The following is a 14,850-nucleotide window of genomic DNA, read 5'->3' as shown; positions in this document are numbered from 1 at the left end:
GACCAATCAAACCGCTCAGCCACATTAGCAAACATAAGTGGACACAAAGTGCAATTTGTATATGGGTACAAAAATAAATCAGTCAGAAACGACACTACTATATAATGGTATACCCCTCAACTTCAAAGTCAAAAAAATATACATTGTCATAACATACAACAATGGACATGTACTTATGTGTATGCACAGAACCGCAGCACGATCAGATGGTATTGGTAGTAAATCCTTCCATGGCCTACTTGTGCCCTCTGAAGTACATGTATACTTTCTGCATGCACCAAATGAAACGAAGATCAAAAAAAATTTCAAAAAAAAAAAAGAAACGAAGATAAAAAAACTGTTGGTCCTGGTCTAAACTCTAAAATGAACAGTGTTGGTATTAGCAGAATGTATCATACAGACCAAAGATCTTCACACATGTTGACAGTTTAAACAAAAAGGCAAAGTTACATAACATTTTTCACAATTCACTCCTGATGTGACAAGCTTGCTCAACCTTCAATTTTTCATGACAATATGTGTATTCAATTGTGTACATTTGTACATTCCTTTGTTGAAACAAATACAATGAAGAAAAACTAACATAGAAACTACAAAGACAAGGATTAGAAACAGATTCGCTGACTAAGAAAAGCAAAGGCACTGATACTCTATTAGGAACTTATGTGCCATCCAAAAATTGCTTGTGATTGTGAGAACCCACAAATTCATAGATGTAGAAACTATAGCGATATTTATTTTTTCTGAGAGAAACTGTAACTATGTAGGAGCCTATTTTTAAATTTTTTTAAGGAGAATAGCTAGAGCCTGGAGATAAAGGTAGTCATAGATAACAAAAAGGATACTTATCCTACATAAGTTTATATTTAAAAGGAACTAAGGATTTAAAATTCGAACATTTCCAGTAGTTCAGTGTGCAACTATATTGATTGAAATGCCCATGTAGCCCACGTGCATTCCAAGTTCAGCTAGGCGGCGCCTAGACGGTGACTAGGCGCGACTAACCGGTAGTCGAGGGGGTTCCGCCTCGCCTATGGGGGTAGGCGGACCCCTAGGCGGGCGGAGGTCGCCGGTGAGGTCGGACGGCGGGTGCGGGCGGCGTTGGACGGCGGGCGCGGGCGGCGGCGGGATCGGACTGAGGGAGAGAGATGCGGGAGAGGAACTGGCGGCGGGGACGCGGGCGCATGGGTGCGGCGGCGGGGACGCGGGCGCAGGGATGCGGCGGCGCGAGCGCTGGGATGTGGCGGCGCGGGATGCGGCGCTGGCGCAGGGAGCGGAAGTGGCGGCGTGCGGGAGAGGATGCGGAAGAGAGATGCAAGTTGGGCCTTTAAATGGGCCTTTCCCCATTCTTCTCATTTCATGAGCACTGATCTTCTATTTTTTTTCTTTTCTTTTAAGTATTTGTGCATGTATTCTACTAAAAAAAATATTTGTACATGTATTAATCACCGCCTAGAAAAACGCCTAGGAACGCCTAGGCGCGATTAATCCCGCCTAGGCGCTAGGCAGTGGGTCAGCGCCTAGAATCCGCCTAGCGCCTAGCTGAACTATGCGTGCATTAATTACCAAGAGATAACCGAACCATGAAAATTGAGAAAGAAAAGGAAAATGCATAGGAGGGAAGGGATGGAATGGCAAACATGCAATGTGGATAAGTCACAGACCTGAAGAACCCATATGCTCACAAGTGTCTCCAAGCAAAACAAGGCAAATCCGACAAAGTAAAAGATCTGAAGGGAAAGAAAATTGATTTATATGTCAGATACTCATCTTTGACCTCCTAAACTGTAATGAAAACTTTTGCAGACTAAAAGTGTAAAATTGCTTCAGAAAGCAAGTGAAACAGCTCTTTTATAGCTTTGAGCTGCAAAAGGAGAAAAATTATATATAAAAAAATGATGTACTCACCCCAACTATCGCATGATCAGAGAAGGTGTCAATTGCAGCCAGTATACCCCTGATGGCAAACAAAGATTATTTTTCTTAACGAGACAGATGAACTAAAAATCATGTGAATCTTGCAGAAGTATAATGAGATAAATAATCCATATGAATAGTAAGGACTAAGAAAGGCAAATCAAGATTAAGTACATATAGAATACTAGAGCGGAATGAAGTTCAAAACTTAACAAGCACGGCCTAGTTTTGGAAAGCTCATGCCAAGGCCTTTCATGGGCATATAGGTGCCCTAATTGCACTATGTAACAGCGAACATAAGCAAATACTGCTAGTGTTTATTAAAGAAAAGAGTCAAATGATGGTAGTTAATAAAAAATTCTTTACTCTAACAAATGCTAAATGTGTAAGGAAGCTTACGTTAATGACTTTCCACGGAATATAATTGGAGGAGCAATGGCAGCAAATATGCAAAAGCCAATGTGGAGCTGTGCACAAACAGAGATATATAAAGTGAATAAATCAGGTTCATAGCAGAAATAGCATTTCAATATCAAGAACGCAGAAGCCATGATTTGATCAACAAATTACCAGGTAACATAGGAAAAACCATCCAAAGCTGAAAGCACTGTCAGTTCTGTTAAACAAGTTAGCAGAGAATTAGTACAAAACCACTGTTAGAGCCAGAAAACATAAAGCAGAAGGTCTGTCCGGTAACTTAAAGCTAAACACATCTGGCGAGATTTGTATCCTACTTCAGTCAGACAAGAATATGAACAATGTTTTACTGCCTATTAATAATGCTATGCATGCTCAGCTGACAGTAAATGAAATACATAAATTAGCACTGACAACTAGAGTAGAGCAGTAGACTAATTAGTATTTATAGCACGAAGCATTAACCAATAGCCACATACCTCATTGCTCGGTAGAGAGGCCTATACCACATCAAGTAGGACAAAGGGATGCCAAGCATACCATAGATTGTAGCCAGGAAAAATAGCTTGGAATCTGCAAGCATAAGAATACCCAAGATTTAGTGGTCTGCTGCACTAATAAAGGATAATAGTACAAGAAAAATGAGCACTGTCTGTGCTTAAACCAGGTCAGGTATGAGCTGCAGTAAATGTGGATGTGTATGGAAAAAAAAGAGAGTAAAAAACAGTATATATGAAGGACAGAAACTAGCTAGAAGAAATGCTGAGCTCACCTCCCCCTCTGATCCAACAGACAATGACAGCAATAAAATTCCAGAAGAGACAAAGCACTATGCCTGTACATCATAAAAAAAATCTCGTTAAGATGGTAAGTACAACTGTACAAGCAATGCAAACTCCTGAAACACTAAATGTGCACATCACGCATTATGAACAACAATTCAGGGATGCATGTATACCAAGCCAGCTCGCGAACGCAAGATACTGCAACTTCTGAGCGTTTGGTGGTATCTCATTGGCAATGTCGTGGTGGATGATTGGGAAGAATGGCGGCCAGTTCTTGTCCTCCATGGGCACCCCAGCTACGACATCGAATTATAAGTCAGTGAAAAAACACGATTAATTGTTCCATGCGAATCATAATGAAAGATAACCATTGAGCTAAGTTCAATTTGTGTATAACGCGGAAGCATACCACTCTTGAGAGCTTCCTCCCTCCTCCTGATATCCTTGACCCCCAAAAGATTCCACCGAAGAATAAAAAATTCAGTCAAGATCCATGTAATGAATAATTAATAGTGAGAATCCAAGGGGACAGCACAGCAACGCGTACCGCCCCTCGCCTCCTGAGATCTGATTCCCACTGCGACAGCTCCTTCGCTTTGCCCTTCGAATCCTTCATCCCAAAGGCAGCCACATTACCACACACGCTCGCTCGATTAATAAGCACGCAACGAAGTACTAGTAAGGAGAAGGAGCAGCAGCATCCTCTCTTACGTTCATGGTGTCGAGGGGGATGTCGACGGTCGCGTCGCCCCTGCCGCCGCCGAACCCGACGGGCTCCGCCGGCCGGAACCCGAACTGCGACTTGCCGCCTCCACCACGCGCTCCTGCACCTCCTCCTCCTCCATTCTACACCGCACCAAACCGGAACCTCGTTCAGCACGCGCCCGATCCAAGCGAGGAGATCTCTCGCGGCCGAGATCTGCCACGCCGCTCGTGCCAAACCCACGCGGAATGGGGGGGGAGGGGGAGAGAGCAGAGCAGGGGGCGGTCGGGGGTTACCGAGAAGGGGTTGTCGTCGGCGCCCTCATCGAAGGGGTTGGGATCGTGGTGCATGCTCGCTGCCGGTGACGGCGGCTGGCGGGCGGAGCGGCGAACGGGCTGCCTTGATCGCGGTGGTCGTTGTTGCGTGGAAACTGGACTAGGGCCTAGGGGGGAGGGAAGCGGTGGGAGGGGTGGGCGCGTCGGGCGTGGTGGGAGTGGACTGACCGACTACTCGAGTCGCTTCCGGTTCAAGTTGCTTTCATCTCTCTGTGTTTTCCCCGTTCATTCGCAGACTTCGCTGGCAGTTGGGACCAGGGTTAAATTTTTCGGTCGAATTTCACCGAAATTCGGTGTTTTTTTTCGTTTTCGCTGGTGACCGGGAAGAGAAATTTCGGTATTTTTCGGTATTTTTCGTTTTCAAATTTAAAAATTCAAAAATATTTATAAAAAATTCGAAAAAAATATGATAAAAAACTAGGTGTTCTTCTGAGCAAATAGGACTAGAACACACTCAAATCTAAAATCATTTGCTAGGCTAAAATTACATTTTAGTTGAAAAACAAGGTTATTTGTAGTCTAATGAGTTAGAATTTATAGTTTTTTAGTATCCGATGCAGCTTGGCATTTCTCCAGACCCCTCCTCGCTCTATACAAATTACATTTTAGGAATTCTCTATACAAATTGAATCAAACAAAAAATTCAAACACTGTCACATGAATTGATAACCAATTCAAATCATGTTTGTCCTGGATTTAAAACAACTTTCAATTGGATCAACTAATGTCCCTAAAAATTTATAGAAATATCCACCATAACAAGAATAATAAAAGTCCAGTTGAGGCCTAAGAGAGAAAATGAAAGTTGTCACATGAAATGACAAGACTTTTAATTGGTAGTTTTTGAAATAATTAAATAACTTTCAAACCATTACTCAAATGAAAAAGTTCCTGAAACAAAAGTTGTAGATCTCGAAAAACTGAACAAAGTTGGTATTCAAAAGTTTTTCATTTGACCTCGGGAACAGTACGAAAATCACAACGGACATCATTTTCCGGTCGAAATCACCGAAATTTCGGTCGAAATCACCGAAATTTCGGTCGGAATTCACCGAAATTTCGTTTTTGAATTTGAATTCTCTTTCCGTTCGGAATTAGCGAAATTCGGCGAAATTTCGGCCGAAATTTCGTTTCCGGCAAATGGCGGGATTCGGAAAAAAAACGAAAAGGTAAACCCTGGTTGGGACCGGACACCTTACCGTCTCTTTGTCAGATCAGATAATTTTGAGGCTTGAAAGGGAAATTTAAAAGACGCGCTCGCGTATGTTCTGTGCCTTTTTCTCTTGAAATTCCGTGTTAAAACGGCAAGATTTCGATTTTGTAGTGCGAATGCAATGGTTATCATGATTTTAATATCGTAAAGATAGCTGGTTTTAAGAGATGTAGGAAAAACATATGTTGATGTTAGTTATTAGATGCGGTAAAGAAGAGTTGGATGAATAATGCCAGAACGAGGCTGAGCAAATATAACCTGATAATTTTATTGAGACATAGAGCACACTAAGTTAAGAGTTAAGACAGAGCAAATCTCGAGCACGATGAGCACAATCTGTATAACATGAATTTTTATTCCTTACTTTGTATAGTCATGTTGTTGGAGTAATAGGCATTCACCTTCTTTTTAACGTAACACGTAGCTCTTCTACCGGTTCATTTAAACGAATTAAGACAGAGCAGAGAGATATGAAAACATCGACCAACCGTTTTGTTTTTTAATGAGAAAAGGAGGGGAAAGATAAGTACTGTAACTAACTATAGCGTCTTTTCTTATCCTTTGAAACCATCTGTGTAAGGGTTAATTATTGAAAATTTATGTTTGGTCTAGAAAGCTCACCCTTTTTTCCCGCAATATCATGAGGATAAGTGGAGGAGCCTAAACAAACAATCAGAGGTCAGCTTTTGTTAATTGAACCGCTAAATGAATGATGGAATTTTTGCATGGCAACTTGGCAAGGGAGCATATGGCGTAAACAAGGGGAGGGTACACCCCTTTTAAAAGCTTACCCACTTATCTGTCAGACTGTCACATACTACTTTATTCTAATGTTAGTTAAGCAATAATCAAACTTAATAAGAAAGAGAGAGAGAAAAATAGGGTCATAATAAAAACCACTCCGACAGGAAAATCACTTCTGCATCGACCCGTGCTCCCGCAACACAAGAAAAGCGGCCAGCTTCGTTCAGCTCCGAGAAAGCTTCAAGCCAGGGCCGAGGAGGCGATGGTCGGAATCTTCTCCAGGTTCTCCGCCGGCACCCATCGCCGCTCCAAGAGCGTAGCCGTGAGTTCTCCCTTCGCCTCCTCCTTTCCCTATGGCGCCCACTAGTACTTTCATGTCGTTTCTGCTGTAATTTACTTCCCCAAGTCCAAGAAGGGATCTGCATATATAACTGTCGGTTATCAGGTCAACCCCAGGTTAGCGTTAGTTTTGTGAAGCCGTCCGAGGCTCCGATTTGAGCTGGTTTGGTTTGATCCCGTTCTCGTTCATGGGTAGATTCTGCTGTCTCCAGCACTCGGTAGCTCGCCTTTTCTGTTCCTCTTCTGATTCTTCAAAATCGGGATGCTTTTAGCATGTTTTTTCTTTCGGTTTTAGGTGATGTTAGTTCGGAAGGATAGAATTAGTATTGATCGACCTTGTTGCTTCCCAAAAATTGGAGAAAGTTGCGAGCTTGTTTTGTCTCCATATTTGTCCATGAGAAATTTACGCAGTCAAGTTGTTGGTTTGTTTGTTTTGACTCGATTAAGCAAGGAATCTCATTTGTTTGTTTGTTTAAGGATCTTATTTGGATTAATCTTGCCTGATTGCTGGGGAATTTCGTTTTGATGGTGCAGAAGGTTGTGGAGACGCTGGCCCCAAACACGAGTACCGGAGAGGCTGACCCAGCAGCTGTTCCTGCAGAGAGTCCTCACGGTATTGAGGTTGGCGTTGAGTTCAAGCCGGTGGAGCGCCCTGTGGAGCCTGTCAATCTCGATCAACCATTGAAATGCCCGCTTCCTGAGCCATCTATACTGCATGTAAGCCATCCTCTTGGTGCCCATAGCCCAAATTGCATGAGAAAATCACATTGCTGACAAAGGCACTTTTCAGTGAACTTCATATGTTGCAGTATTTAGAATTAAACCCATATTAGCTAACTTTCTTGTGGTGCAGGATGTAGTATTAAACCGTATTAGTGCACTTTCTCGTGTTGCAGAATTTAGTGTTACACTAACAACAAGCTTTCAATTCTTATGTTACCTTTGCTCTTATATGCTTGAAGTTCAGCATTTCCCTTTTAGCAGAAGCATCGTACAATGCAAACTTATTGTTGCCTAATTGGTCTTACTTGATCGATGTATGCTAGTATAGGATGGGAGGATATGAAAAGAAACATGTCTTCAGTGTTAAGTAGAGACCATATTTTACTTTCTTGTGTTGCAGACTTCAGTGTTGAATCATATAAGCAAAATTCCTTTTGTTGCAGAATGTAGTGTTACAACAACAACAAACATGCCAGATCTTATCTTACCTTTCTCATTTACAATCTGCTCTCTTATATACTTAAAGTTCAACTTTTCCTTTGTAGCAAAACATCGGATCATTCAAACTTATTGCTCCCTTAATGGTTTTCATTGATGATGGTCTGATGGATGCTAGGATGGGAGGATATGGAAGGAGAAAATGTCTTCAGTCAGCAGCGCGAGGGTGAGGACGGACTTGCCGGTGGTGCAGGAAGGGTTGCAGCTCGAGTCTGACAGAAGCAGTACAAGGTCGAGATCTGCAGTTCCAAGACGCGCGATATTGCCCTCCATAAGTGCCCCTGAGCACAACATCCGAGCTCTTCTTGATGAGTGTGATGTCCCTGTGAGCCACGGTTCAGCTGAATGAGCTTGAGTTGGGCGTTACCAATGATATTGTAGTTTCCATCTTGACTGTGTTGTGCCTCCGGCATGTATCTCTTCCACTTGTCAGGTGGCACCAGCTGAGCTGTATACAGCAATGTTATGTCTGAAAAATCCGGAACTAGACCGCATAATTTTTGTGTGGATTGTATCTATAAAATACGATTAAGGGCATTTGGGGAAAGATACAGCGCATGTATTGAAGGCAATGGTTACTGAGATGCTTTGTGTTGTGTTGGCCTGTTGGGTGATTCTGTTGTTTGTAATTTTACTTTGTTGAGTGCCATCGTGTATGCAGCTCAGTGAAACTCGCCATGTTTTTGCAACCTGTACAAGCAAAATTGGTGCCGTCTTGCCTTATGGCGATGCGGATTCTCGGTTGAGACAATAAGTGGAAACGTTGTTTGTTATCTTTCTTTGTGCTAATGATTCAACCTGCACAACATTGTTGTGGATGAGTGCGCCGCAGAACATTGGTGGAAGAAACTGATCATTCATTCAATGCCTGATCGGTGATACAGCTACAAAAAACTGTAAGACAACGCCCAGACAGAAGTCACAAAACAGCCACTATTGATTATTTGTCAGTGAATTCAGACCATTGCAGGCAAATGTACGTTCACCAAAACTGCCGGCTTGTTGTGCGTGACCTACCGCCAAAGTTTCTGTCACCACATGTAATCCTCATCTCTTATAAGTTACCATCGCCTACCACCAACATACCCCCTAGTGGGGCAAGAGAGTGCAGCAAAGAATAACGGAGCAGATATGCGCCTGCTCCATTAGGCAATCTTATCCAGGGGAAAAAAAACACAGTATGCCATCCTAACTCCTAAGCATTCTGCTTCGGCTCTTCACCAGCCAGTCTTCTCCGCTGCTGGTGCTCGGCAACCTTGTAATCCACGACCTCACGGAACAGGCCTGGAGTGAGCTCACAGTCCTTGCTGCCATACACCGCAGCCTGGACGCTCGCCATCATCTTTGCAATCTCTCTACCAGAGAAGCCCTCAGTTTTCGCAGCTGCCTCGCGGATCAGGTCATCCGAGATGCCCTTCACCTCAATCTTCTGGGGCTGGCCTCGGAAGAACCGGAGCCAGCTCTTCTCGTGTTTGTCGCTGGCTTTGACAATGTACTTGTCCAGGTACAGTTTCAGGATCTTGAATCGCTCGTCTTCCCCAGGCAGGGGGAATTCAAGGACCTCATCAATACGGTCAGCAACAGCAGAGTCAAGATCACCAGGCCTATTGGTGGCCAGTGCAAGGACAACATCCTTGGATTGATCACCTGTGCGGAAGAGGAGAGCGTTCAGGGCACTCCTTTGAGCTTCACTCATGTAAGTCTTGTTCCGCCTGCAGGGTAGAAAAAAATCAGTCTGAGAAAGTATATAAAAAAATCAGTCTGAGATATCACTACAGTTTGCAAGTGAAGAATGAGAAAAGAGGCCTGAAATATAGTAAGATCTTATAACATGCTATATCTAGACAGTTCAATTCTTTTGGTATATATAGGGAGATGACAATATAGTTGAATAGCGCCGGAAAATAATTTGTGCACTATGCTTCTTTTGCAATATACTAAAAGAGGCCTTACAGAGCCACACACAATTATTACAAGTTGCAACTTCTTTTATCTGATAGATAAAGGAGAGCAAATAGAGATATGCTGGTATGCATGAGGCGTTATTCTGTTAACCAATGTGAACTGGGCTACGTTTGACTGTACAGCACTAGGTATTTTCCACAAAACTAAGCTGTGAAAAGACCATACTGGCAAAAGCAAGCAGCAAACTCGTTTATATTGGAAGGTGACTGCGATTGTGATGTGATGAGTGATTACGTACAAGCATTTGAAATATCGATGATAGACTTGAATTATCAATCAATCATGAAAATTATATTGTATCAGCCATGCTATAAGAATAGCATCTTAGAAGAGAATTTCAGGACTCTGAAATAATTATGATACTGCAAATTTAAATGGTGTCATGGAGGTTCAAACAAGAGAAGTATCTGAAGATTTGGTTCACCTACTCGCACAAGAAAGCATCAGCTTCATCAATGAAGAGGAGTAAACCCCTATTAGATTTCTTCGCCCAGTCAAACAACTGATGAATCTTGGTGACTGCTTGTGATCCCAATGGTGCAACATCTCCACCAGTCATTAGTGCATAATCTAATCCCTGTAAATGGTCACAACATTAGAGGGATAGCAATAATAGCAGCATTTTCATTAGTGTTAACATGGGTACAGTCTATGAAGCATACAGATTTGCGAGCTAGTTCTCGTGCTGCCATTGTTTTCCCTGTGCCAGGAGGCCCGTAGAAAAGCATGTTCCTGAAAGGAGCTTGATGAAGTTTTGTATTGGCTGTCGCATTAGCAAGCTGCTTCACTCTCTTTTGGAGAGAGGGATTTAGAATAACATCACCAAACCCATTCCCATTCTTCCCTGGGTTGCTTCCATTCTTCAGTTTACTAGTCAGGGTACTTGTAGCACGTGAGAAGGAACCAGACCAGGGATACCTCCCTCTTGATGACTCCCTTACCAATGATGGCTGACCTAGAATACGGTCAACATAGCCCCAGATTACTCTTGCACCCTCCCTGGGGAATATGCAAGGGTATTAAAATTAGCAAAAAAGAAAAAAAAACGAAAAATAGTTAAGGTGCAAATGAAAAGTAAAAAAATGACTCCAAGAAAAATGATGATACAGTATTCATTAATAATTAAACATGAAGAATAAGACCTTTATCCTTGTTCTAAAATGCATGCCTTGAAACCTTGATGAAAAATGTGGTCAATACAGGAAACCATACAAAGCAAACAAAAGGAGCAAATTTAGTTGAAGCATGGTGAGATGTTACAATGTGACTGTATTTCTAATTCTGGTGTAATTCTAGCATCATAGTTGATATTCCTTGACTTAAATGTGGACTACAGCAGCAGTTCCGTACAATACCTTATGAGCTCTAATGCATATATACATGTAAGATTTCCTTCACTGCTACCTACAAACACTATCAAAGTTATTACAACTAAAGCCTGCTTCAAACTACAGGGCATGCATTAGCACTATGGCTTTTCAGCCTCTACACAGCTAGAATACCAAAAATCACAATATAGACCACACTGTCTATGAACTTTACCTCGTTGTGTATATCCCCGCGGCAAGTGCTGTTAAACCTCCAACGGCTACAGCTAGCTTATTTTGATCAGTCAATATCGTTCGCAAACCACCTGAAGGGAAAAACGGAAAGATATCACATAACAAAGGCATGACCACCACTGATGCTTCATAATATAAGCATATAAAAACCTCTAGCTTCACAAGGTTGTATACAATATAAATTAGGTAACATTATGTTTGTACCCACAATACTATTGCTTAGGTGATACCTGATCCAAATACCAGTTTTAAACTAAAAGTAATAAATCTGGGAAGTTTTATTAAATCACCTTAATTTTTGTTACATAAGCGGTAAAATTAGCTTATGATAAAGTAAGAACTGCAGAAATATCCAATAAGGAACTGTTCGCTGAGTGAGGCATACCTCCTATATGCTCAAAGGTTGTATTTATCACTTCGATCCACTTCTCCCTGTCAGCTTTTATCTGCTCCAAAAGCAATCGCCTCTTCACATCTTCAGTTTGTTTTGTTTCAATTATTCTTGCCTCCGCATCTGCCAGGGATTTTTGTTTAATAGTCTCCCGCACTATGTCTGCCTTTTCCTTCTCTGTCTGTCTTCGCTGTTCCTGGATTTGCTCCTCAGTCGCACGCCGGATCTGCTCTAGCCTAATTGCAGAGTCCTCTTGCATCTTCACAAGCTCCTGGTTCCTCACCCTCTGTAATTCGTGCTCCGCCAGAATTCGCTTCCTTTTAAGTTCATCCTCATATTGAGCCGTCTGTGAATTTATTTTAGCTCGCTGTTGTTCAAGTTTTTTAGTTTCTTCATAATCTATCCGTTTTTTCTCCTGCAAAATGGCTCATGTTACGAAAGAAGGCATCTAATCCACGACCTAACAAGCACAAATGAGAATACAAGTTACACTATTGTAATTGAACTCCCTCCAATAAAAAAAATGTGCTTTCCTAGGATGTTTGCCGCAAAAAAAAACACTTTCACCAAAATATTTTACAAAAATACAGACACATGAAAATCATAGGAAAAAAAAAGACTTCCTGCGTGCAAAATGACACATTAAACATCAATTTACTGTAAACATCAATTTAGCATCTCTGCATCACAGATCCACACGATTCGTTGAATAATTATGCTTGGCATGATCTGAAATATTTTTAATGAGTAAGAGACCAATGCACAGACATGAACTCAATTCAAGTTAATTATGCTAGCATAAGGCCAGACTTGTAAAATACCACCAAAAAGGAAGAGTAATGAATAATATATGTAACATTTCATGTGCTGATTCCTGCATTTGTATGACAATCAGTCAAGAAGCTAAAGCCAAACAGGTTGTACATCTAATATGGTCGCACAAACCAGAATATCATAAAGAATCATTTGAAGCAGTTTGGTAGCTACAACACAAAATAAAATCAGAGCATCAACAGGAATGCACTATGGTGCCCTCAAAAAAAAAACAGGAATGCACTATGGCTATTGGAGTAGATGACTAAAGATTTATCCATGGCGATTACGTACTTGCAACAGTCAATGTGGAGATTCCATGAAGACATAGGATACACTAGAATTGTCCCTTGGCAATCTTAAAACTTCGAAACTATTTTTTACACAATAATCCTCCAAACTAGCTTGCCTCAATTTCCTTGGGACTAAAAGGCTTTGCTTCTGTTAAGTTAGTTGGATGGAGTGCTAATTCGTTCAAATCATCATGAACAACAAATGTAATGGCCAACAGTGATGGGACGAGAGATTTCTCACAATCTCGAGCTGGGCGAGTGCCCTCTGCTCCTCGGCTTTCCTCGCAATGAATTCCTGCTGGCGCGTCTCCTCCTGCTTCTTCAGAAGCTCGAACAACTGCACGACCACGGGTCAGCACAGCCTCGCGTCAAAATCCCGCCACGGAACAAAAAATAAATAATAAAATGAACTACCGAGGAATCCCACCTTTTTGGGGTCCGACGCCTGCTTTAGCTTATTCAGCGCCTCCACCCCGCGCTCCAGCGGCGCGGGATCGAACCCTGCGGCACTCGTGCGAGGGTGCTGAGTCGAAACCCTCGGCGCCTCCTCCGCGGCTTCCTCTCCCCGCCCTCCCGCCGGCGCCGGGGGCTGCTGATGCGGCGGCGGCGCGGCGGGGGCGGGGATGGAGAAGCCCGGGAAGCGGAACGTGGGGCCGCCCCCATCGGCGTGGGCACGCTCAGAGCAGAGCGCGACGGCGGCCCCCGCGGAGATGGCCGCAGCCGCGGCCTTCGCGGCGGCGGCGGCGGCGGCGGCCATGGCTGGTGGTCGTGGGTTTGGGCGCGTAGGGTTTAAGGCTGGCCGTCCGTCTCGATCAAAACCGCGGTGGGGAGATGCGGCGTACTTGTGCCTTGCGGCGGGCGGGGGCGTTCCTATATACCGTCCGGAAGATGTTAAGCAACCTGTCGCACAGCCGTCCACCTGCTGAGTAACGCACAGCCCATAGCGAATAAAGAAACAGCGGGAGAGAGAGGAGGCGGCGTTGCGATGGCCTGAACTGCTGAACAAAGCAGCACTGCAGCATTCGACTCACTCAGAAGCTAACATCTAATAGACTAGTCTAGTATTTTCTAGTTTTACATACTCCCTCCGTTTCAAATTATAAATCATTCCAAAAATCATGGAGAGTCAAAGTTTTTTAAATTTGACCAAATTTATCTAGCAATATAATAATATTTATGATACCAATTAAGTATCATTAGATTTTTTGTTAGCTATATTTTCATAGTGCACATATTTGATGTCATAAATCTTTATATTTTTACTATAATTTTGGTCAAACTTTGAGATGGTTTGACTCTCTAAAATTCTTGGAATGACTTATAATTTGGAACGGAGGGAGTAACTCTTTTAATGGAGTCAACATTACTGACAAATGGATTCAACATTCTAAGAAAACTAATTCAACAGTTTGAAAAAATTAATTCAACATTTTTCTAAAAAAATGTTGAAACAGTATATTACAAATGTTAAAAATCATAAATTAAATTGTTGAACTAGTATATTAAAATATTGAATTGTTAGATAAAAGATTAAAATAGCATATTGGATCTTATTTTCTTGCATTAATTTCAACGGATATTATGGTCCAAACGGATTTTTAATCGGATGTATGGTTGAAGAGAAAAGATCAATTGAAGTTTCGAATATGTGTAACTTTCCATCCTCTCCCTACACTTGCTGGCGTGGCATCCCACCACTGCTAGTCTGTTCCAATCAACACGCCGCTGTGTGCACGGCCCACGCGCCCATGTGCTAGGCTATTCGGATATAATCGTAGCCACTGCACCAATATCAAATAGTGGAAGATATATGGACTAAAAATCTAATGGAAGATGGATAGGATTTCCGGTGCCGGTTCGGCAGGTCGGCTTGCAGCCCAAGAAGGCCGGCTTTTTTTGCTTTCTTGTCTTGGGACCCAAAGGAGGAGCAGCCGAGCCCGAGCAGGAGAGGGGCTCTCTAGAGTTCGCTTCTGATTTTTTTTAAAGAAGAAAAACTTGTGATATTTTTCAAGACTTTGTTGTTAGTGGCATATTGCGTCACATTACGATTCATGGTTAATCTCTATTATTTTAATCATTCAAATGTTTCCCGTATGTAAACATTTTTTACAGTTGATACGCAACGTCATTGCCAGCTTGACTATAAACTGTT

The 14,850-nt window shown here is 42.4% G+C and overlaps 3 protein-coding genes across 4 annotated transcripts; 1 reads left to right on the top strand and 2 right to left on the bottom strand.

Moving 5' to 3' along the window:
• LOC120656903 (secretory carrier-associated membrane protein 5-like) lies at positions 1-4,328 on the bottom strand. 2 transcript variants are annotated; one of them, XM_039935131.1, is made up of 12 exons: positions 4,119-4,328; positions 3,831-3,965; positions 3,667-3,729; positions 3,529-3,562; positions 3,293-3,415; positions 3,107-3,169; positions 2,814-2,907; positions 2,488-2,533; positions 2,317-2,384; positions 1,909-1,957; positions 1,665-1,730; positions 1-268 (listed from the first exon to the last, which is right to left on the bottom strand). In XM_039935131.1, the coding sequence occupies exons 1-12, from the start codon at positions 4,170-4,172 to the stop codon at positions 236-238; spliced, it is 828 nt and encodes a 275-aa protein (XP_039791065.1). In that variant the 5' UTR covers positions 4,173-4,328; the 3' UTR covers positions 1-235. The 2 variants fall into 2 exon arrangements, with proteins under 2 accessions (XP_039791065.1, XP_039791064.1); XM_039935130.1 differs by lacking the exon at positions 1-268 and adding an exon at positions 492-958 and having other exon boundaries at positions 1,561-1,730; positions 4,119-4,316.
• Positions 4,329-6,260: 1,932 nt separating this feature from the next.
• LOC120656900 lies at positions 6,261-8,266 on the top strand. Its single transcript, XM_039935127.1, has 3 exons — positions 6,261-6,436; positions 6,988-7,170; positions 7,793-8,266. The coding sequence occupies exons 1-3, from the start codon at positions 6,377-6,379 to the stop codon at positions 8,021-8,023; spliced, it is 474 nt and encodes a 157-aa protein (XP_039791061.1). The 5' UTR covers positions 6,261-6,376; the 3' UTR covers positions 8,024-8,266.
• Positions 8,267-8,514: 248 nt separating this feature from the next.
• LOC120656899 (ATPase family AAA domain-containing protein 3-A-like) lies at positions 8,515-13,503 on the bottom strand. Its single transcript, XM_039935126.1, has 7 exons — positions 13,126-13,503; positions 12,940-13,035; positions 11,587-12,007; positions 11,182-11,272; positions 10,302-10,638; positions 10,068-10,216; positions 8,515-9,386 (listed from the first exon to the last, which is right to left on the bottom strand). Exons 1-7 carry the CDS (start codon positions 13,453-13,455, stop codon positions 8,870-8,872), a joined length of 1,941 nt encoding a protein of 646 aa, XP_039791060.1. The 5' UTR covers positions 13,456-13,503; the 3' UTR covers positions 8,515-8,869.
• Positions 13,504-14,850: the final 1,347 nt, after the last annotated feature.

The sequence above is a fragment of the Panicum virgatum genome, chromosome 1N (genome assembly GCF_016808335.1).
Source record: "Panicum virgatum strain AP13 chromosome 1N, P.virgatum_v5, whole genome shotgun sequence".
In the NCBI taxonomy this organism is placed as follows: Eukaryota; Viridiplantae; Streptophyta; class Magnoliopsida; order Poales; family Poaceae; genus Panicum; species Panicum virgatum.
The sequence above is the reverse complement of the archived record's forward strand: the minus strand, read 5'-3'. Positions and strand labels throughout refer to the sequence as shown.

What these genes read in the sequence shown, in the direction of transcription:
- LOC120656899 (XM_039935126.1), bottom strand. Translation starts at nt 13,455, where the DNA reads ATGGCCGCCGCCGCCGCCGCCGCCGCGAAGGCCGCGGCTGCGGCCATC. An exon ending in AACCTTTGAGCATATAGGAG is followed by an intron (nt 11,273 to 11,586) that starts GTATGCCTCACT and finishes TTTTCCCTTCAG; the next exon opens with GTGGTTTGCGAACGATATTG. An exon ending in GCGGGGATATACACAACGAG is followed by an intron (nt 10,639 to 11,181) that starts GTAAAGTTCATA and finishes CATATTCCCCAG; the next exon opens with GGAGGGTGCAAGAGTAATCT.
- LOC120656900 (XM_039935127.1), top strand. Translation starts at nt 6,377, where the DNA reads ATGGTCGGAATCTTCTCCAGGTTCTCCGCCGGCACCCATCGCCGCTCC. An exon ending in GCCGCTCCAAGAGCGTAGCC is followed by an intron (nt 6,437 to 6,987) that starts GTGAGTTCTCCC and finishes TTGATGGTGCAG; the next exon opens with AAGGTTGTGGAGACGCTGGC. An exon ending in CTGAGCCATCTATACTGCAT is followed by an intron (nt 7,171 to 7,792) that starts GTAAGCCATCCT and finishes GATGGATGCTAG; the next exon opens with GATGGGAGGATATGGAAGGA.
- LOC120656903 (XM_039935130.1), bottom strand. Translation starts at nt 4,172, where the DNA reads ATGCACCACGATCCCAACCCCTTCGATGAGGGCGCCGACGACAACCCC. An exon ending in ATCTCAGGAGGCGAGGGGCG is followed by an intron (nt 3,563 to 3,666) that starts GTACGCGTTGCT and finishes TTGGGGGTCAAG; the next exon opens with GATATCAGGAGGAGGGAGGA. An exon ending in GGTTTTTCCTATGTTACCTG is followed by an intron (nt 2,385 to 2,487) that starts GTAATTTGTTGA and finishes GTTTGTGCACAG; the next exon opens with CTCCACATTGGCTTTTGCAT.